A 23,558-nucleotide genomic window follows, 5' to 3' on the forward strand; every position below is an offset into this window, starting at 1 on the left:
AAGGGGCCGTGGCCTTAAGATACAGCCCCAGCATTCGCCTGGTGTGAAAAATGGAAAACCACGGAAAACCATGTATCGGGCAGCAGCCAACAGTCGGGTTCGAACCCCACTATCTCCCTGCCGCAAGCTCACAACAGCGCGGCCCTAACTTCACGGCCAACTCGCCCGGTAATGTCAGGAGCTTCTGCAGTGGGCCGACTGATTCGACCCCAATATGCCTATCGTTCTGGGTGAAGATACCAATTTCGATTCCTTCAGAACGAACAAGTAGCTCAAAATCATGCAGAATCGCTTGAATTTATATTCATGGCCGACTGAGTACGCGACCACTCGCGGACTTACTGAGCGAAACATTAACGCAGAAACGTCGCCATAAGCTTCGTGTTAACGCAGTATATTATTAAACGAAGTGCAAAATAATCGTAGAATTCAACTTCGTCCGACCACAGAGATGCATTCACGCCCAAAAGGCTTGTATCCGATAGAGCCTAACCCACTTTCTAACAGTAATATAATTTCACATCAATATTTTTGAAATAAAACGTGTATCATACGGAGCGCTCTGAGAATATTTACGCAAAATTTCATGAGATTCTGTCCAGCGTTTTAGACGTGACGCCGATACATTTCATTGTTATATAGAGATATTTGTTCTCAAGACGTTATTAAGTTAGGAAACACAACATAAAGTACAGTATACGTGAAAATAACACCATTTGTGCTACTAGAATTACGGGACACGAAGGAAGATAAAGACAACAACCTGTTGATGAGTTGATAAATATTCAACACAACCTAAAAATTAAAAAAAATCACGAATCCTTAACGTATTTTCACGGAAAATCCAACACTTTGTACTCACCTTCTCATCGAGAGCTTTGTGATGTTCGAATAGGCTTTTCAAGGCCTTGAGCACTTCCACCTCACTGGACACCCCTGACTGCGCCGCGGCCTGCCGCTTTACCACAGTCATCCTGAGCGAACGTTCGTGTCTCGACACCAGGCACTCCAGATGTTCCAGTAATAACTAGAAGCAGAACAACACAACACTACAGCACAAACATTACAGAACCTCAAGGAGAAGAACTTAACACTAATGGAGAAAGAAGATGATACCATTATATAAAACAGAATGACAAATTCGACTACTTTTTGGTCCTATTTGGACCGTACTGACTGTGACAAATAAGTAACACGATTGGTTCTTAGTGGGTCCGCCATGTCAATATTTATTGTTTACACTGAAACAAAATTGAAAATGAAACAGTATGTAGTTTCAAGCAACTGGCAAGAGTAGGCCGCGGAGGTAAACACAACCTTCCTTTGTTGGAGGGCGACAATCACGGCAAGAACGTCCGTTAAAGCAGTCTGGCTTTCCAGTCCCTCTAAGTGGTTGAGTGAATACGATTATTCTTGTGCAAGATGACTCGTAAAATGTGGCGCTGTCATTACGCGACAAAGTCAAAGTGATAGCCGGCAAAAAACAAAAAGGCGTGGATGAGTGCCGCATTGATGGAGGAATGGATCACTAATATGTTGCTATTCCTTGACAATGCTGTGAAGTGGATACGGAACATAAAGCATGAAACTGGTTCAGGAAGGCTAACTTTCTTCCCAGCACTGGAGATAAAGAACTCTTGGACGAAGTGGGATAAAATGTTCAGGCCATATCATCCATGTGTTCATCTGGAAACTCTGACATGGATGCTGCCCGATACATCAACGACGATTGTGATTTGTAGCCAATCAAACCACTCATTTTGCGACAGAAATCATTGGCGAGAGACTGGATGACAAAACGGGGCAAAATGATGATGAAAGTAACGAGGAAGAGGAGACAGAAGTTGATGACGACTCTCCAGAATTCTCTAACTTCAGTGAAGCTCTCGCGCACGTACGGGGTCTACAAAATTTGCTGCAAAAGGAACTTGCCTGAACTATACGGATATTTGTGCCGGGTTAAAGAATCCGTCGTGAAAAGTTCAATCCTGCGCAACCCCAAGCAGGTGAAGATAACTTACTTTTGGAGCTCCAGCAGCGAGAAATAAATTCGTGTGTATTGACAAATAGTTCTGTAGTAGCCATAGTGTGTTAATTTTTAACTTTTAGTGTTTTAAGTGTTTACAAAATTTGCGCCGTGAATTGGAATTACATCAAGATTCACTAATGGATAAGACACTGGAGACTATTTGTAACGTAAGTACAGTTGCCTAGTGTGAATGTTTTCACACAATGTATAGCACTTTTACGAATTTTCAGACAATAACAAACAATGTCACATTAAATACTGTATTTGATTTACTTGAATAATAAGAAACCTTTCCAAATTGGAAAAAATATTGGAACCCGACCACTTCCGTCTTGAACAGGTTTCACTGTAATGATAATAATAATAAGAAGCTCGTTACAAAGTCACTTTGAATTACTCCTTTGATTTTCTTTACGGCTTGTTCTATTTCTTTTACGAAACCAACAATTCAATTATTTCTCAACGAACGCCTGAGCTATTCTATGTCCTTTGGCAAAAACGTATTTGTGTCAGTATAAAAAATAAAATAAGAAGAATACGAATAATAATACGTTGGCGAGGTTATTGCCCCGAATAACAAAGGAAAGGAAGCACTGGGGAAGAAAGCAAGAAAGATGGAATTAGCATTAAAAATGAGCCATGATACGGACAGATCCAAATCTGTCTCTTACCAGGCTAAACTACTGCGTAACAGTCAGACCGGCTGCAGCAAAAATAGAAGATATGTCGATTGGGAAAAAGGAAAGGAAGTTCCTCAGAAAATATTTGGGTCCTAAGAAAGTGTCCGAGGGTTTTGTCGTCCACCTGAGGTCAAACAAAGAACTGTATGCGAGAGTTATGAAGAAAGGAAGGTCACCTGAAGGGAATGAATCCGGAGAGATTGACGCACAAACTGCTGAATTTACAGGAAAACTGGAAATTCCATCCCCGCCGGCTGAAGGAGGTGCGGGTAAATGATGTAAGATCAGAGGACCATATTTAGGAAGAAAGTTGCCCGCATGAGGGATGTTCCAGAGAAAGAACCTGCTAAACCGCAGAACGTCTCGGCGGAAGAATGGCTGAAAAGGAGCAAGAGGCTGACAAACCTTTGGTTACGATGTAAACAAAAAGGTGCAAGGCAGAGAAAGAGAGGCAGGAAGCTTGCGTAATCGTAGTCTATAGCTGGCTGTTTCGATATCAATAAATACATAATGATGATAAACTCGTCACGAAGGTTTTCCCACATCTGGTGAAATTTCTGTTTTAATTTTTGTTTTTTCCTAGATTTAACGTCGCACTAACACATCAAAGGTGTTTTGCGGCACAAAGCTGGAAATGGATTGGGAAGTTCACGACCGAGGCCTCAATTAAAGAACAGCCCCAGTTCCCTGGTGTGAAAATGGAAAACTTCGGAAAACCATCTTCAGGAGGCCCACAGTGAGGTTGGAACACATTATTCCCCGTCTGCAACCTCATAGTTACGGGACCCAAACCACGTCGCCAATTCACTTTGTCAACAAAATTTCGTACTCGGTGATAAATAGTTCTGCAGACTGAACTCGCGATGAGTTATTCAGCATCTCGTCTTCACTCTAGACTGTATACAGAACTGGTGTGCTATTTGCAAGGCGATAACGTTTAAATATTCAGATGTCTGAACTCAAGAAAAGTTAAAGGTCATAAAGAAAGGAGTATCGCCCGACAAAGTGAGACAAGGCATGCAAGTAAACACGAACTTTAAGGTCGATAACGAGAACAGTCGGTACAGCATTACCGCCCTAATTGCAGGCCACGTCTCCATCTGGTAGTCATGGCAACTGGCAGAAAGAGAAACGGGGCTAAAAGACGTGGCGCTCTTCTTTCCTATAATACAAACTTCATATTAATGTTACTGGTTTAACGACCCACAGAGTTTTGCCCCGCAAGAGTTCATTTACGCGCCGGTAAATAACCGTACGAGACTAAGCCGGATAGACGATGGTTGCCCATAATTAATAATCACCACCACCACAACCGATTAAGCCGAAAGCTAACCTGCCATTTTCGGTTCTGCTGTTTGAACAACTCCCGCCTTCTGAACTAAAACATCTTGTGGATGGGGGCAGTATAATAACACCCACTGTATCCGTGCCTGTCGTAAGACTGGCCTCAGGGGCTCTCAACTTGGACGATCACGGGATCCTGAGCTGAATCCTGGAAATGCTTCCACTTACTTATGCCAGGCTCCTCCTTTTCATCTATCCTATCCGACCTCCCTTGGTCAACTCTTGTTCTTTTCCAACCCCGACAGTATTATGTTCCAAGGGTTAGGAAGTCTTTCAATTTCAAGCCCTTCGTGGCCCTTGTCTTTCTTTGGCTGATACCTTGATTTTTCGGAAGCGTCGGATCCCTTCCATTTTTGGTTGCCTAATTGTACTTCCTTTTTAAAAGAATAACCAGCATCTTCACCCCCGACTGTCAAATTGCGAGCGTGGGCTGATGACGTCGAGGCCTTTAGCTGAGTTCTAGCATTCCTTCAACTTACTTGTATCAGGCTCCTTACTTTCATCTATCCTAATCGAGCTCCCTAGTTTCAACTCTTGTTCTTTTCCGACCACAACACTATTAGGTTGCGAGGGATTGTCCCTGGCCGATACTTTCGTTTTTTGAAGTGTCGGATCCCCTAATGTTAATAGAGGATGATTGCTGACGTGTACTTCCTCTCGAAACAATAACCACTATCATCTATGACACTGTGGCTGAAAAGGCCATGTCCTCGTGTAAGACCAACCTCAAGGCAGCCGACGATGACGTTCGAACCCACAATCTCCTGAATGCAATGAGATCCGTACCAAGTAACTTCCTCGAACTATTTGGTTGAAAGTGGTTCAGGATAGCGGGAAACGGACCACTTGGTAGAGCTACATTTAACTCCGATGCACCATCACATGTGTACCCACACGCAGTGCACGGAAGTCCCAACGTGTGTCGGATCTCCGGGATCCACGTCACACGTACCGCCTTCCTAGAGCCACGCAAATGTTCTGCTAACCACGAGCTCGCTCATACACCCCAGAGTTTACAAAGGGTTTTTCAATTTACTCTGAGGGGTAGAAGTACCAGCGGTATATTACTTAGGACAGTTTGTTCATTATTAATTCACTAGCAGGGCGTTAAGCTGTCCATGCCTACGCCCCCCCCCTGTGGGTGGGGGATGGTCGATACCCACAATATCACCTGCCTGTCATAAGCGGGATCTAAAAACGGCCCCAGAGGCTCTTAACTTTGGAGCGTGGGTTGGCGACCACGAGGCCCTTAGTTGAGTCCTGTCGTTGTTTCCACTTATTTGTGCTATCCGTCTTGCTCTTTTCGTCCCCGAGCGGTATTAGGTTTGCGAATCCTACGGAGCCTTTCATTTTCACGTCCTTCGTGGCCCTTGTCTTTCTTTGGCCAATTCATTTAATCGTGTCAGAAATACAATCAAAAATATTAAAATAAAATACATCCAAAAACTGGTTCATATTATTTCTAAAAACTAGGTACCGGTAATACCACATCACAATTTAAATATAGTGTGACCACGCACGCTTCCTTGGTGGCAACAATCAGCTTCTGAAGAGAACATGTAGTTGGGCACAATTTGCAGACAAGGAGATGGTTCATGAACTGCTCCTCACCGCATTCGCATAGTGTGGAGTCGCACGCGAATCTCATGTTGCTCCTTCATCTGCGCAGCCTCTTGAGTGTCATCCAGTTGACCGATACATTCATTTTTCAAAGTGTCCGACCCCCCCCCCCCCCCCCATTTTCCCCCTCTGATTAGTGTTATATAGAGGATCGTTACCTAGTCGTACTTCCTCTTAAACCACCACCACTTCCCGCATTATCTCGTTTTCGTGGAACGAACAAACGCGTGTTTATTATGTCTTTCATAAATACGGGAACTCAAGATATCATCCAATCCGCTCCATCGCATAAACGCCGTGATGTACACACTATACGCAGCTTATCGTACAGGACTGTTCGGCGGGCGGCCTACTCAAGACGGCAGCAGGAGTTAGCCGATGGGAGAGGCTCTTCAGTATATAATTAGAGGGTAGCAACCTGGAACTTGCTTCACCTCACTCTAACTAGCCAGACTTGCTGTAGGATTCATCTGTGAGGCTCACAAAACTCACAGTGCTCTGGTTTAAATGACAAGTTACATGCAAATGTCAACTACCCATTGTTTAAGAAGGTTCTACTAAGCAACGGCTCTGAATATGAACGGATCGCTAAGCTTTAGCGGCAAATTATATGTAAAGACTCTTGCCTTCAAACCTGAACAATTCATCAGCAATGTAAATCAATCCCAGAGACAATGAAACGTGAGGGTTTCCAGATTAAAAGCTAGGCACTCGTAGAGGAGAAATCACTGCTCTTTAAATGAGTCGGGACGAGACAAGGGCTAACGAACTGGCGGTCTGGAATAACGGATAGCCTGCCTTTGTCCAGGTATGAATGAAGTCTCCTCTCATCCAATCTATTTTCACTGTGTAAAATTATTTCCCTGTTCGGACATTTTTATGTTTCCACTTTTTTTTCCTGCAACAACCACACAAGTATATATAAAATAAAGTTTTGTCTGTACATTGCTCAGAATTTAAAAAAAAGGAATGGTATATCTGTATCAGTCGTGTTCGCAGTAACAAGGAAATTCAATTTATAATTTTCCGTCATTTTATTATGTGAACACGAGAAAATGGCTGAACAGAACTCAATGAAAATCGGTACGTGAAGTCCGGGAGTAGGGCACTACAGTCCAGGCTATCAATAATTTGTTTTACTTTCAATCTTTAACGTTCCTCGTTCTTTTCATTTGCCATTATTTTCATTGTTAATTCTTATTTCCCAACAGTTATATTGTTAGTTCTTAATTTTCTTCCGCTACCAGTTGAGTTTTCTTCATTCTCTTTCATTTTTTTTTTTTGAAGTTTGTATTGTGCTACTCCACTGTAAATATATTGTTCACTGCGGAACTCGGTATCTCATTGTTTTGGTTTCCCAAATAAATAAATAAATAAATAAATAAATAAATAAATAAATAAATAAATAAATAAATAAATAAATAAATAAATAAATAAATAAATAAAGCTGGGCGAAATGGAAATTTCGAGGAAGGCCTAAAATGTAATTTTCAAATATCTACGTTACTAGTGGTCCTATCCATAACAGAAGATATACAGCATACAATTTTCGATAGTTTGTCTTATACAGTTTTACCGTACCGGCTAATTATGAATTTAGACTTCCCTTGCTAAGTCCAAATCAACGCCGAGCCACAAGAAAATCGCCGAACAGAATTTAATGAAAATCGGTACGTGCGGGGAACAAGGCACTGCTAAACAATTTTATTCAAGTTGAGTGGAATGGCAGTTAAAGAGAAAGCCTAAAACTTAATTTTCTTATATCTATGTAGCTAGTCGTCCTATCCATAAACACTACGCCCCTATATGACAAAAGTTCCGATTATTTATGTCTTGTCGAATTTTACCGTACCGAGTATGATAAAAGAAGGCTTTTGTTGGTTAAGTTCATATCAACGCCGAACATCGCTAACACGAAATATAGTCGAATCGTCTTGACTGGCGATAGTGGTCGTTACTGTCTTAAGGTAACGATAACGGCCTGAGGTGCAGGTCCTTCGAGTTGACGCCGTACAGGTGACATGCGCGTCTATAAGGATGGGGCCTTGCCTATTTTAATTATGAATACGGCACACACACCCAGCCTCAGAACCACCGGAATTACCAATGAAGGTTAAAATCCCCGAACCGACCGGGAATCGGACCCGGTACCCGCTGGACCAAAGGCCAGCACGCTATCCATTTAACCATGGATTCGGACTGTCTTAAGGTCAAAACCACGTGGTCATCAGTCCATATCGACAAAATATTGTGTAGATCATTATTAAAATGAGAAAAAAATCGTGAAGGAACGATCGCATCAATTATAAGGCAAGAGGGAGTCGTGAAAGGAGAAGGACTCCTTTACATTGAATGTCCTGATATCACAGAGTCGGAAGAAAACTGAATGTGAAGGGCTACAATAGCCCATAGAACAGATCAAAAATAACATTGCATTGACAACTGTTGTGATATGCTTTGCCTCTTCTGCTGTCACTCATCTCCGATGAATGGGAACACTGCTGCGTCCCGAGTAGAACAGTCTAAAGGGGGAAAGGGGGAGTGTGAAGTAGGTGGGGAGTACATCTTCTAGTTCATACAATCCTACCTTTACAATGCATTTAAACCTATCGAGTCGGTACATAATAGGTACCCTTCACATTTTCCTCCATCGTACCACTATATTTGTCAAAATCCTTTCCTTACACTGCATCACGAATCTTTAACGTCTTTAATCTTCACCATTACGCAAATAACACTAACTTTACTCAACTAAGGCAGTTCTTAATATCTGCACTAGTGTCCAAAAGTTAAGCATAATCTCTAAACGAGGCCATACCACCTGACAGGAATGTCAAACGGATTGCTGAACAAACGGAAGCTGACTCACACACCATATGTCACACAACTTGTCCAGAAAAACAGTGTCAGAAATGTTCTGATAGCAAAGGTACACCTTTGACAACAGCTAACAAAATTTGGCAATGTCTTCCACAACAAAATATGCTGTTAGTAGGGTGTATGGTAACCCCTAACGGCCACACATCCTTCGCAACGATGTGGTATGCTCTCTATCAGATGGTCCAAGAGCTCTTGTGGCAGTCGATCCCATTCCTCCAAAAGGGAAATGCGAAGGTCCTGAAGGGTCCTTGGTGGAGGCTGGCGGGGTACAATTCGCCTCCCCAATGCATACCAAGCATGTTCTATAGGATTCAGACCTCGCTGGCCAGTCCATGCGATGAATGTCTTCCCCAGCCAGAAATTCATCCACCAGAGCAGCACGGTGCGGTCGGGCATTATCGTCCATTAAGAGGAAGTCTGGAAAACCGCATCTCTGAAGAATCGAAGATGTGGTCTCAGTACCTCATCCCTGTATCTCCGAGCGTTAACAGTGTTCCTCGGACCACCCATTAAGATGTGCAGGTCCATACGGCCATTCAACATGATGCCGCTCCACACCATCACACCAGCACCACCATACTGGTCCCGTTTCACGATGTTCCTGTGCTTGTATCGGCTACCCGGTTCTCTCCAGATAAATGTGCGACGGGAATACTTCTGCAAACTGAAGCGGAATTCACCTGTGAAGAGCACATGCCTCCATTCATTCATGGTCCCGTTTCAATGCTGGCGGCTCCAAAGTAAACGGGAGTGTGCTGGAGTCAGCGGGACGCACACCGCTGGTCGTCGGACAAACAGCCCTGCTGTTCTGAGCTTCCCGTGCACAGTTTGCCGGGAAATGGCAACCCCTGAGACAGCTGCACGCTCCGCCGACAATTGTCTTGCAGGTGCACTCCGGTTAAGGCCAGATATCGGTCCTGATGTGGGGTGGTTACCCTTGGTCGACCTGGTACTGGCCTACGACTAACATCTCCTGTGTCCCGAAATCGACTACAAAGCCTGGAAATTACACTTTATGGCACATTCGAGGATAAAGCGACTTCGGTCCGTGTCTTGCCTGCTTCCATGCGGCCGAGTATTCTACACTGCAAAACGGGGTCCAAATGGCGTCGTTGTGCCATTATGTTGTCACGTTCACCACGAGGCTAAACACCGCACACTATAACAGGGCAAACACGACTGAGGGAATATGGGGCGGAGGCACTGGCTGTGTCTACTTTGCGGTTACGCCGCTAGTCAAAGCAGGGACCACTTCTTTCCTACACAGAGCGAACACGTAAGGTTGGTAGGTGCATATATCGTGCGATTTGCGGTCTATTTCCTGTTGCCCTTCTTACTAGTAACTTATGCTTAACTTTTGGACACTAGTGTATCTTTCTGGATGAGTACACACGGGGCTGAGATCATGCATTCTTGGGTCAACTAATCAGAAACATGTGTACTTCTTAGACAATTGTTTTACTTTCTTAGCTTTAGATTCTACAGATTCTTGTAGTCTAAAATAATACACAGCCTTAATATTTTATTTTCCTACTTAGTATATAATGTACGTTTTAATTTTACTGGATTTTGTATCTGTATTTTAAGTTTAATGTTTAATACTATAAACATCTAGTTATGTGTGCTGATAAACCTGTATTGTATTATATGAAGATGCTGCATAAAAGGGCTTTTCAGCCTCAGTGGCATGAAACTTACCAATAAATTCAAATTCAAATCAAATGTTCTCATTACTACTGGTACGTGACACACTGGTTCATCACAGTTATCCAGCTATCCGCATACTTAATGGAAAATGGCGAAGCAGTGTTCACCACTGTCTGCGGGCCGATCATTTCTGCTCTGGAACTTGTCAGTTTTTTTTTCTATTTGTTTTACGTCGCACCGACACAGATAGGTCTTATGGCGACGATGGGATAGGAAAGGCCAAGGAATAGGAAGTAAGCGGCCCTGGCCTTAATTAAGGTACAGCGCCAGCATTTGCCAGGTGCGAAAATGGGAAACCACGGAAAACTATATTCAGGGCTGCCGACAGTGGGGTTCGAACCCACTATCTCACGAATACTGGATACTGACCGCACTTAAGCGACTGCAGCTATCGAGCTCGGAACTTGTCACTGTTAGAACGCCAGCATAGTACTCTTCGTGAAAAGTGAGAAACTATACCGCTTTTCATTTATTAGATCATTTCATGTGATAGCATTGCTTTTAATCAAGGCATTCCAGTCGGTTAACATCGTATTCTGACAAGAATACTGACGTCATTGTAATGATCTACGTCATGTTCAGTTCGATATTTGTCTTCGTCTGTTGCAACATTACGGAAATATGGAAGGCTGGGGTTTTAATTAAACTTTGTATTTCAGTTTAGAGTAAGGTCCAATAGAACCTTAGTTATAAGTTGTCCAAGGAATTTCATCATGATGGGGAGTTTCAAAAGGACCTAAAGCATAAAACTCGATGAATCTCTCTTACGATTGATTCTACACGAAAACAGCTCACGGCGAATTTTTATTCTTTACCTTTCCTCTCCTATACAGGAGAAAACAAAGGAAATATCAGTGGTAGTCGTATGAAAGTTTAAGAGCCGGTAACTACTGCAACTCTTTGGACCCGGGGTCTTCACTTGTTTTTCCTTGGCGTCCCGATTGATGGTAATATTGAAATAAAGGGGGTTCTGGGGTACATAAACATATGCTGGTATTTCTTGCGGTGAATGGTTACTGCGTATGATAATTACAGAAAGTAAGTAATTACTGTATAGGGCCTGTATTAGCACTGAATTTCCGTGCATAAAAATATCAACCAGTGGGTTATTTACACACGATACATTCACATGTAAACAACATTTTAGATCAATGATCTTTTAAACTGAATGATCATACGCACGCTTGAAACGTACAACTTACCCACCGAACCTCATTAGTGGGAGAAGTGGCACTCTTAACTTGGAAGCGTGGGTTGGCGACCACGGGTCCAGGCATTGCTTCCACTTACTTGTGCAAGGCTCCTCACCCTCATCCATCCTATACGACCTTCCCTGGTCAACTTCTGTTCTTTTCTTACCCCATTGCTATTATGTCCCGAGGTCTATGGAGTCTCATTTTCACGCCCTTCGTGGCCCTTGTCTTTCTTCGCCAGATACCAACATGTTTCGAAGCGTCGATTCCTTTCCAATTTTCTCTCTGATTAATGTTATATAGAGGCTGATTGCGTAGTTGTACTTCCTCTCAAAACAATAACCACCACCACCACCACCGTCTCGCTGACAGTGCAAATCGTGTTCAGTGACATCATTAATGCTGCTAGAACCCACAGCTCACGGCAGTCCAACGACTTCACCTTCTACCGAGAAAATCAATCAGGACGTCGCCAACAATGACTGAATCAGTCAGTCGGCTAGAGCGTCCACTATGTGAAATGAAATCTTCGGAGTAAATTGTACCGCTATTTTTCTTTGAGTTACGTAAACACGTTCCAGAGAAGCTGGTCATTGGAATGAAACTTGGAGTTTCTGCGATAATTACACAACAATTTAGAATGAATTAAAAAAAGCGCGAATAAAGTCGACAGAAGCAGGAATGATCATAATAAGTTACACAACTATTACATCGATACCTTGTACAAGAACAGATTTCTAAAACTAATGTAGTATTCAGAACAACTTCAAAATGAAAGTGCGCCATTGTCCTTCCTCTTCGTTGACAGAAGAAAATTAAAAAAACAGCCATTCATACCCAAGACATCGCAGTATCTACTTGTAGGTCCTCTACTCTCGGACAATCAATCACAAGAACGCTGTGGCCAGGTAATGTGGTAAAAAAATGCCCTAGAGTCAAATTGGATAAGTCACATACCGGGCGTTAGCTCTTTAGGGTAAAGTTGAAAACCACTTTCGGTACTGTACTCTAAGAGGAGATATCAGCTTGAACGCGCGGGTACCTCTACCAAATTCTGCGCAATATCACGGACGTGTAGAACATCAATGCGAACAGCCCGTAATGTGTGTAATGCGCAAAATGAAATATGACAACTGTCGTGGCATGTTTATTGAATAATTACGGTAAGCACAAATAGAAATATCCCCATGTAGGTGGGGGCAGTGGAATAACACCCACGGCATCTCCTGCCTATCGTAAGAGGGGACTAAAAGGGCCCCCAGGGGCTTTTAAGTTGGGAGCGTGAGTTGGTGACCACAGGGCCGTTAGCTGAGTCCTGGCATTGCTTGCACTTACTTGTTCCTGGCTCCTCACTTTCATCTATCCTGTCCGACCTCCCTTGGTCACCTCTAGTCCTGCGACGCCGACGGTATTAGGGAATTCGAGGTCTAGGCGGTCTATCATTTTTACGGCCATGATGGTCCTTATCTTTCATTTTTCGAAACGTCCGATCCCTTTAACTTTCCCCAATGATTAGTTTTAATAGAGGATGGTTGCCCAGTTGCACTTCGCCTTAAAACAATAATCGCCACTCCTGCGGGAATAAACACGAAACACTGCCGGTGCTTCAGAGTAGACATTGTTTTCACTACGACGCACTCACCGAACAGCGTGGCAATTTATACTAGGGTTAAAAAGATACCTACCATATACAATAATGTACGTCAGTCTCACGAATATTTCTTCTTATCAAAATGATTACATTGTAAGCAATAAAAATGCCACGACAATTGCTATATGTAATTTTTACACGTTACAACATTACTGCATGTTAGAGTCCTACATGTCCCTGATATTTTGCCTAATATGCACCTAGGCCCAACACGCACGTTCAAGCTGATAACTTCTCTTACTCTACCCATAACGGTTTGCAAATTGGCATGAATATTTCTGTAATGAAGGGCTAACGAGTACTAGTGAAGCTATATGACTTGTTCGATTATCGTAACAGGCGACTAAATGGGGTCCAGGGGCTCTTGACTTTGGAACGTGGGTTGGGGACCACAGGGCCCTCAGCTGAGTCGTGGGATTGCCTCCACGTACTTGTGTCAGGCTCCTCGCTTTCATCTATCCTATCTGGCCTCCCTTGGCCAACAGTTATTTTTTTCGGACCTCGACGCATTTAGGTTCCGAGGGCTACGGAGTCTTTCATTTTCACGCCCTTTGTGACCTTTGTCTTTCTTCACTGTACGTTCATTATTCGAAGTGTGGGATCCCTTCCATATTTTCCCTCTGATTAATGTTAACAGAGGATTGTTGCGTAGTCTTACTTGCTCTTAAAACAATCACCTTGACCCATGAGCAATTTTCACCATCTTACCCGGCTACAGCCTCTGAGAATCTCGTTATACATTTCCTAACGATTTCTTCTTCTTCTTCTTCTTCTTCTTCTTCTTATTATTATTATTATTATTATTATTATTATTATTATTATTATTATTATTATTATTATTATTATTATTATTATTATTATTATTATTATTATTATTATTATTATTATTCCCAGAAGGTCTTCATTCCTTCCCCTCTGATCTTTCTTTCTTCGTAACTCCTTTCTGCACTACGTAAAATTTCCTCTCTAACCCTCTTCCAGCCACTTCGTTGGAGCCTTCAACCTTAGGATACGAACATACGGAAGATGCATCGCAGCTCGCGGTCGCGGTCGAGGTTTACTCTGCGATCGATGGAGGCTGAACATACCGGAGTTGTTTAACTTTCAGTGTTCTGAGATGTGTTTACAGTGAGTGGACGTTATGTTTAGATCTCCGCGTTCAACGTAAAGATAATTTATCCTCTACTACTGAGCTACAAGTATAGAGTACATATTCAAGTGACAATGGAGATAGTGATTAATTGTGCATAAGCACACGATGGTGACTACTTTCAAATCAGTAAACCCGCCAGTGGAATGCTCATCCTATAAATAAAAGAAGGCAGGCGCTGAGGGAATATCACAACTTATTTGAAGAACTGAAACACCACCCGGGCAGATTCCATTCATACACGAGAAAGTCCCTCGAGACGTTCCAATACATATTATACAACAATGTGGAATCAAAAATTGATACTGTGAAGTACAATACACACGCGGGCTCTGTTAACACCTGGATCTAGGACACAGTAGAACGGGGGGATATATCACGTGATGTCAATTCGGACAAGCCAATCAGGAGCAAGCTACATCGATGCCTCCCGTTCTACAGCGATGAGAACACAAACTTTCTTGTCATCGCGCTAGACCTCCTGGTGAATCGCGATGGTGAATGGAAGCGAGCATCTTTGACATGAACTGTTCCATTTAAAACTGTGTGTGTGTGTGTGTGTGTGTGTTACCAGGAGGTGACATCGAGGCATCGACCGCGAGCTGCGATGCATCTTCGGTATGTTCGTACCCTAACGATATACTTAAAGATATTCTTCGTCGATTTCTTCTCGTTTATTCTCGCCAGATGTCTACAGAATGTGAGCCTTCCTTTCCGCAATGAGACTGTGATATTTTCAGTGTGTCTGTAAAGGACCTCGTTCGTCCTTTTCTTCCATATCCCATCAGTATCTCTCAGTGGTCCTAGAATGTTTCTGAAGATATTTGCTTCAATTCTTTTTTCGATTTCCTACAGTTACCCTTTAGTCACACAGACCTTCTAGTTTTACTACAGTACTGTAGTGCCTGAGTTTAGCCTTGTAGGATATTAGAAAATCACTTTGATTCCTGTGTCTTGTTATACAAATATAACGGCAAGAAATTACTTTTCATCTGTCTGTAATAAACATCATTGTTTCTCTTTTTCTGAACAAACAAATCACCAATCACACAACACAAGCAGGGCGCACTGAATGTCACGCCGCATGATACGTAGAAAAGGTGAAGTAAAATTAATAATACTTTGCCTCGGCCAGACTTGAGAACGAACTTCCTTCGCATCAACAACATTCATTCTTAGTTTAGACGTCCCGCAGTGCCACACCGGAAGTAATTACGACGCCATTAGCAGCGTCCTGGTGAGAAAGGGTTGACCACGACGTCACACTCACACGTAGGTTATAAAGAAACCGTCTCTTGTTTGCAGCTCTCTCCTGCTCGCTACGTCACCATTATGCTCTGAACATAATAACTGTTTGGCGCTGCCTGGAGGTTGACTGTGGAAACACTCACGTCCAACAATCCTAAACTGCGATTCGTATCAATTTATTAGCATTTGCACCCGTTCTTCGCAAGGGAATTGGTAATAGATGTCACGATTCCCTCACGAATTGACGCGAAATTACATCCCTGTATTAAAACGTCATGTTAAACTGATATTCTTCTACAAAGAAAAATAGGCGGGGGGGGGGGGCAGTAGTACGATCACAGAGTTCCTGGTCTCAAAATACATGCAGATGGTGATTATCACACCTGAAACGGATAACTGAAGCAAAATTTCGCCAAAATAGTCAATGTACAGACATGGTCTTTACGATTTTATTTACGTTCAACACCTTTTGGGCTATGTATACTGGTATACAGGTATATTTTGTAGGAGAGTAAAATCACTTCTTCGGTTTCCTATAAAACCCCACTCCACTCCACTCCGAGAATTTGAAAGCTATGGACCTTAAAACCTACCTTTGGATAGAGTATGCTAAATATGAAGTTTGGTTAAAATATTTCCAGTAGTTTCGCAGTTATGAGAAATATGCTTTACATGGACCCGCTTTTAGGCTAAGTCCGCTCGAACTTAGACTGAAAAACGGACCGTTAATGCTGTCTCCCTTATTAATCCTCGTATCGAAATGATGCACATGAGAAAAAAGTTTTCGAAATTGGTTTCCATTAAGGCGGGTAGATTCCATTAAGTTTGGTAGTGTATATTTTGTGGGAGTGCAAAATCACAGTATCGGTTTCGTATAAACCCCCAGTCAGTTGACAGATTTAGAAACAATATTAACCCTAAAAACCAACCCAAGGACAGGTGGATTCTAGATATGAAGTTTGGTAGAAATATATCCAGTTGTTTTCAGACAGACAGACAGACAGACAGACAGACAGACAGACAGACAGACAGACAGACACACCAAAGCCGAAATATATGCAGATGGTCATTATTACACCCGAAACGGATAACTGAATGAAAATTTCGCAAAAGTAGTCAATGTACAGACACACGGTCGTTAAGATTTTATTTATATAGACAGAGGGAGAGCGATCTCGAAACTTAGTTGCAATACGTCATGAACACAAAGTAGATATAATTACACTGTGCCATTGCAATTTTAATACAATTGAGAAAATATGAACTCTTATGAGTTTTGTCACTACAATGCTGCAAAAAAATTAGCGCTTAAAAGTTTCCGAAGTAGAAAACCTACTAGCCGAAGCTGTGGTGAATGTTAGCGCAGTTGACTGGAGCTAAGTTGTGAACCATACACAAACACGAGCATATGAGACGTGGGAAAATACAGGTGGTGTAGTGGAGAATTGTGTCGAAAATTAGTTGCGTAGTTGGAAGCTGGTGATAGTGTGCTGAGACCAGCAGCCAATTTGTAGCCTTTGCCAGTCATTAGCGATTATTCATTTTTATCACACTCTATTGTTAGTAAGTGCATCCAATGTGTTAACGTTTCTGTGAATTTGTTTTCTACGTACTTTCGTTATTCGTTAACTTTCCTGAATATAAAGTTTTGCGAGGAGTGTATGACGCGCTAGTAGTGCAATATCTGTTTTCGCAATCGTTGAGTGCTGACAACATACGAAAAGCGTTAGCCAAGAGTTTTGCAAAATGACTATTTGCAAGTTAAGCCGTTCGGAACACACTTCCTAAGGCTCTCAACTAACTCTGAATGTGTCTCTTTTCTTTTATTTGATCCACCTTGTCAATACCTAAATGCACAATCACAGATTGTTGTCTACATTAATACTAAGAGTGCATGTTTCGGGAACCTTCTATTATTTTCATCAGCTCACCAATTTTAAAACCTCTTAAAAAATCTAGACCTTTAAAAATTACATAATCGTGAAATGTGCTTAAAATAGTATCTACAAACTATGGTTTTAAGATTCGTAGGCTTCACTAATACAATGAATCACAAATTTGATGAACGACGTGTGATGACCTTGTATGTATGTTTAGTCCTCAGCCCGAAGGCTGGTTGGATCCTCAACAGCTCCGCCATCAGCTGTCATAGATGGCCTAGGCATCACTGAAGAGGCGTACTAGTGATGACCTTATAAAACTTATAATAGTATAATAGTTTTAATGTCCTACATTTAACTATGTCACAAATTTAAATTTAAAAAGTTAAAAACACAGGCAGGTCTGTTCACGAACACTGAATCACCAGTTTGATGTACAAAAACAACGTGATAAACTTCAGAAAGGTTCCATTAGTCATATATATTCCACTTGCGTTTGGCTTTGCAATTAGAAATGGATGTAGTCTAAAAATATCCATCCTAACCACATTTAAACCATATAGTGGCTCAAAAGTCCATTATCAATAGATGCAATCTACTGACTATTTTGCATATGACCTTGTTTTTACTGGTAGTACACAAAGCATGTCCAATAACGTTCCAGTTTGCCCTTACGTTGCTTTTTTTTTTATGGCAGTGTATACGAAATCCTCCCTTTATATAAATAAGGAAAATAGAATGAAAGAGGATTTACCTTGAAAGAGGATTTACCTTACTAAACACTTTGTAAACAAAGGTCTAGATATGTTAAGAGGTTTCAGAATTTGTGAGCTGATGAAGAGAACTGAAGGTTCTCGAACCATTCACTTTTAGAAGTAATGTAGAGAACATTTGTTTGTACATTTAACAAGGCGGATACAATATAGGAAAAGAAAAAACACTACTTGTAACACTCAGTGCAGATATATTGGACCAAAATGGTCAAAATTGTTGATTCTAACTCTGAATGTCACCAAAGGGAACAATTTCCTACCTCAACTACTAAAAAGTAGGAGAGAAAAAATAATAGGCTTAAAGATAATAATAATAATAATAATAATAATAATAATAATAATAATAATAATAATAATAATAATAATAATGATAATAATGATGTTACGTGCCACTAAGTACTTGAACGGTTTTCGGAGACTCCCAGGTGCCGGAATTTTGCTCCTCCGGAGTTGTTTTACGTTGCCAGTAAATCTGCCGACACAAGGCTGGCGTGTTTACCACTGGAGTGAGCCGACATCGAACACGATAACCTGGGCTCACAGGGCCATTTTACTCATGATTTTCAGTTGAAAAATGATCTTTTCCACCCACAGACAAATTCTGGTTTAATGACCGTAAATAACTTGTTATTTCTTATCATATGCACACATATTATGTACGTAAGTGGATGTCATCAAATTAACACGTATAGTATGTTCTAAATTTCGCCAGAGAAGAGAACTCTTTAAAAGAGTCGGGTCAGCACATGCACATGATAAGCGCTTTGTCAATTTGAACATTGAATGATCAAAGCTATACGCTACATCCCTGATGAACGTGTTCTTGGTGAATAACGAGCAAGCAGATTTACAGCATCATCCAGCGAAATATACAAAATGCAAGCTAATGAAAGTCTTTGACCACAACAAATAGAAAAGAATTTCAAGCGAACGCTCATACACCATTCGTTGGCCACATTTCCGGGAGATACGAAACCTCAAAGCTCATTAAGCCAAGTCTCAATCCTCGTGTGCAACTAGACTTCAGGCGAGTCAGCGATTACACGAACCAAGCTAACACTATCGCCTATACATATTACAAAAGTAGCCGATGTACCCGTACTTCGCTACGGGATTCTCAGAAAGACTGCCTTTGTGGTTTTCCTAATTGAAGTCAACGTAGGTCATTACAAAAAAGGTTAGTAGAAATGTAACGATTAAAAGCAATGCTATCATATAAGATACTCGATCAAATGTACAGCGCACATTTTCTATCTCTTAATGAACAGTACTACAGTGCCGAGCTAACATTCCAAAGTTCAAGAGCTGGAATGACAGCCCTAAACACTCCTCTGCCATTATTGATTTAGTGAGCACACTGCTCATTCCAATCAGAGTACGGATTGAATAGCTCGAATGCTATGATGAACCAGTGTGTTACGTACCAGTAGTATCAGAAAATTTATGAGCCAGAGGAATGGCATGCTGAAGAAGATAGTTATCCAACTCTCCAGCTATTTCCCGCCAATATTCAGGCAGGCTGTTAGACTCGGTACGACCGGGCGAGTTGGCCGAGTAGTTAGGGGCGCGCAGCTTTGAACTTGCATCCGGGAGATAGTGGATTCGAACCGCACTGCCGGCAGCCCAGAAGATGGTATTCCGTGGTTTCCCATTTTCACACCAGGCAAATGCTGGGGCTTTACCAGACCAAGGCCGCTTCCTTCGCACTCCTAGCCCTTTCCCATGCCGTCATCGCCAAAAGACCTATCTGTGTCGGTGCGACGTGAAGCAAATTAAATAAACAAACTCGGTACGCAGCAGTAATCCTATCTTTCGGCAACAGAAGGAACAAAGCACATCACAACAGACAGTGGTCAATGTAATGTTATTGTTGATCAATTTTATGAACTTTCTATATCGTAGGCCTTCACATTTAGTTTTCTTTCGAATCTGTAATATTACGACGTCTTATAAAATTATTTATAACGTAGACTGTAGTTCCTTATTCTCCGAGTTCACATACCAACTTTCATTAAATTCTTTTTACCTATTTTCTTGTGACTCGGCGCTGATATAGACTTAGTAACAAAAATCCAAATTCATGAATATCTCTGTGATCATAGCCGGTACGGTAACAATATATAAGACATAAATGATGGGAAATATAATACTATATAACTTTAGTTACGTAGTATTTATCGACATGACCGCTAATACCATAAATATTTGAGCATTAAACTGTAGGCCTTCCCCTAAACTACCATTTTTCTCAGCGTGAATACAATTATGTATAGCCTAGATTGCAGCGACTTATTCCCCGACTTTGCCAACCGATTTTCATGAAGATACGACCACTAATTGAAAAATACCGCGAATTCTGTATCCCTGCCTATATTTGTTTCCTCGGTTATAAAAAAGCCTTCGACTGTGTCAAGTGGGACAAGTTGTGGGAAGTGCTCAATGAATGTAGAGTCCCAAAACACTTAACGTCATTATTGGAAGGTCTTTATAATAGCCATAATTCAACCGAAAGGTGGATGGTGAGTGCTCAGAATTTTTCAATGTGACAAATGGAGTCAGGCAAGGTTGCATATTGTCACCCCAACTCTACATCATCTACGCAGAGTATGTAATGAGAAGAGCGCTGGATGGCCAGGATAGTGAAATTTCAATCCGTGGTAGGAAAATCAACAATTTACGCTTCGCTGATACCACACTCATTGCAGGAAGTGAACAAGAACTTGATGAATTGCTCTCTAGAGTGACAATCGTTATTCGGATTTTGGTCTAGAAATTAACACATGAAACAGACGAAACTAATGGTTATCAGCCGACAAAGTCAAATCCCATTCCGAATAACAGGATGCCTGAAAGATCCGGAGTTGGTGAATGATTGTGTATATCTGGGCTCTATAATCAGTAACGTGGGAAATTGTGATAAAGAAATAAAACGACGGATTGTCCTAGGTCGTGCCGCAATGGTTAAACTTACGAAGATCTGGCAGAACCGGGCATTATCCAAAACAGTGAAAATACGATTGGTGGAATCACTGGTGTTTTCTGTTTTCCTGTACGGTTGTGAGACCTGGACTGTGAAGGCTAGTGACAAGAACCGAATAGATGCCTTTGAGGTGTGGTGTTGGTGGAGAATGCTCCGTATATAATGGACAGAAAGAAGAACAAATGCCTCCATTATAGAAGAACTGAGCATCACAAAACGTTTATCTTCCCGCGTTAGTGAAAGCTACCTCCAGTTCCTGGATCACATTTTGAAGAAAAAAGACAATTTAGAAGAGACTATTCTGCAAGGCAAAATTGAAGGCACAAGACCAAGAGACAGAACAACAAGTAGATGGCTAGACCAAGCAAAGAAGATCAGCGGTCTACCTCTTCACAATATCTTAGGAAGAACTGAAGACCGCTCAGTATAGAAAAATCTTGTTAAGGATGCAGTTACTAATGAAGTGGAGAAATGAGGTCATGACGCTCAGCAATGAGTAAACCGACGACCACTAATAACATAAATATCTGAGAACTAAATTTTAGGCCTTCCCCAAAACTACCGTTTTTCTCAGGGTGAGTACAATTATTTATAGCTTAGAATATTGTGACCTATTCCCCGACTTTGTCTATCGATTGTCATTAAGATACGCCCACTAATAACATAAATATTTGAGAATTAAATGTTAGGCCTTCCCGTAAACTATCATTTCACTCAGTGTGAATACAATTATTTATCGCCTAGATTGTAGCGACTTATTCCCCGACTTTGCATACCGATTTTCATTAAATTGTCTTCAGCCGTTCTCCCGTGATGCGTATACATACATAAATACATACATACATACTGTACCATTCCATTTTCCGTAATGTTAAAAAAATGTCGAAAAGTTGAATGAATAAAATTACGCGAAACGAAATTTATGTAGAGCGAACGCAAATAATAATAATATGATTCACAAGTTCACAGGGGCGAACTTAGAAAAAATGAGTATAATCGCTATGGCAGTGGAGAAAAAACAGGAAATACGAGGCAGATTGCTAAAAAAAAAAAAAAAAAAGAATGCTATTGTTATAACTCAGTACCAAGAAAAAGCAAATGGAGGACAGGGTTGTCAAGTGCATTTAATCGCAAGAAAATAAAATAAATATCGATATTGGTATTCTTAAAAAATAGAAAGCAAAGGAGAACTAAGTACATTTATTAATTTATTATAAAGAAACGGTGCTCTCGCGGTAAAAAAGAGAGAAGCTAAATAAGCGAAGCAAGCTGACTTATGAAAACCAATGTAGCAGTTACCGGCAGAATACCAAGATTGCCGAGCGAATTTGAAACGATAAATTCAGAAAGCAAGAAGAATAAGGAAAAATAACACGACAGAAAACGAGCAAATTATCCAAATCTAGCTATCTTATAAATAAAATAGAGACTGAAGCATTGAAGCTGATATAGTACAACTGAAAGCAGTCTTCATTGGATATCAAAATCAGAAAAGCAATTATAGATTGTCAACTTATTAAAAATATCGATATGAATTCCTACATCTCATATTTGTATTCTGTTAACTTAAGCTCAAGCCTGAAGAACGACATAATGTGCAACTAGATGTGCAGTGGGCAGTCTTGGAGATGTATACGTCACGATGGATCCAGCTCACCTGATGCGGAATGTGAAACCAACTGATCTTTGGTTTCCAACCGGCCGAGTGGAGCAGGCCTAGATTGGATGGCTGATGAATCGCCCTGAACCGGAACCTGAATTACAGTTCTTAATTGAATTAACGCAAAACAATGTTGATATATTCAGTGAAGTGTAACATCAAAGTCAAGGTCTCTCGAATAAGATATGTTAACATCGATCTACAGCATAGTCTGGAATAATTGACAGTGTGTATAAAAGACAATACGATGTAATAACTACTGATATCAGGAATAGGTACGCCAGAAAAAGATCAGTTATGGAGAAGTGGATATTATGAATGGATCGAGTAACCTAACGAGTATTTGGAAATTAGAATTGTATGGTTATGTGTTGTCTTTGTCAATGGTAAAACAGGAAGTTAGATATCGTCATGATGAGATATGTTATCCAGTAAAGTGAAGATAGTTTTATTTGAGTATTATGCGTCGAGGGAAATGTGTCTATGAGAAGAGATTAAGATATTTAAGAGGAAATGGCTACGTTAAGAAAGTAGTGGTGGAAATAAGTCAGCTACGTGTTGTATTGAGGGAATGAATAATCGTCGAAGAGAATTAATGTGCGGAAGGCACAGAAGAGATGGAATTAATGCGAGATATTTGTAGCTTAAGACTGGATCTTATACAGGCAGTACTGAGATTAAAGGAAACCTCATGGAGGGAGCAAAGAAGTATAATGTTGACATATCTAACTTAGATTAGTGAATGCGAAGTCAAGTCCATCTT

General features: G+C 41.2%; 1 protein-coding gene across 1 annotated transcript in view; it reads right to left on the reverse strand.

Moving 5' to 3' along the window:
- Liprin-alpha (PTPRF interacting protein alpha) overlaps window positions 1–23,558 on the reverse strand; it is a 256,453-nt gene that overhangs the window by 227,474 nt on the left and 5,421 nt on the right. Inside the window, exon 3 of the mRNA XM_068226883.1 lies at window positions 863–1,027. Coding sequence (XP_068082984.1) covers window positions 863–1,027 — 165 coding nt within the window. The remainder of the gene's footprint in view (window positions 1–862; window positions 1,028–23,558) is intronic.

Source organism: Anabrus simplex, chromosome 3, assembly GCF_040414725.1.
Source record: "Anabrus simplex isolate iqAnaSimp1 chromosome 3, ASM4041472v1, whole genome shotgun sequence".
NCBI lineage: Eukaryota > Metazoa > Arthropoda > Insecta > Orthoptera > Tettigoniidae > Anabrus > Anabrus simplex.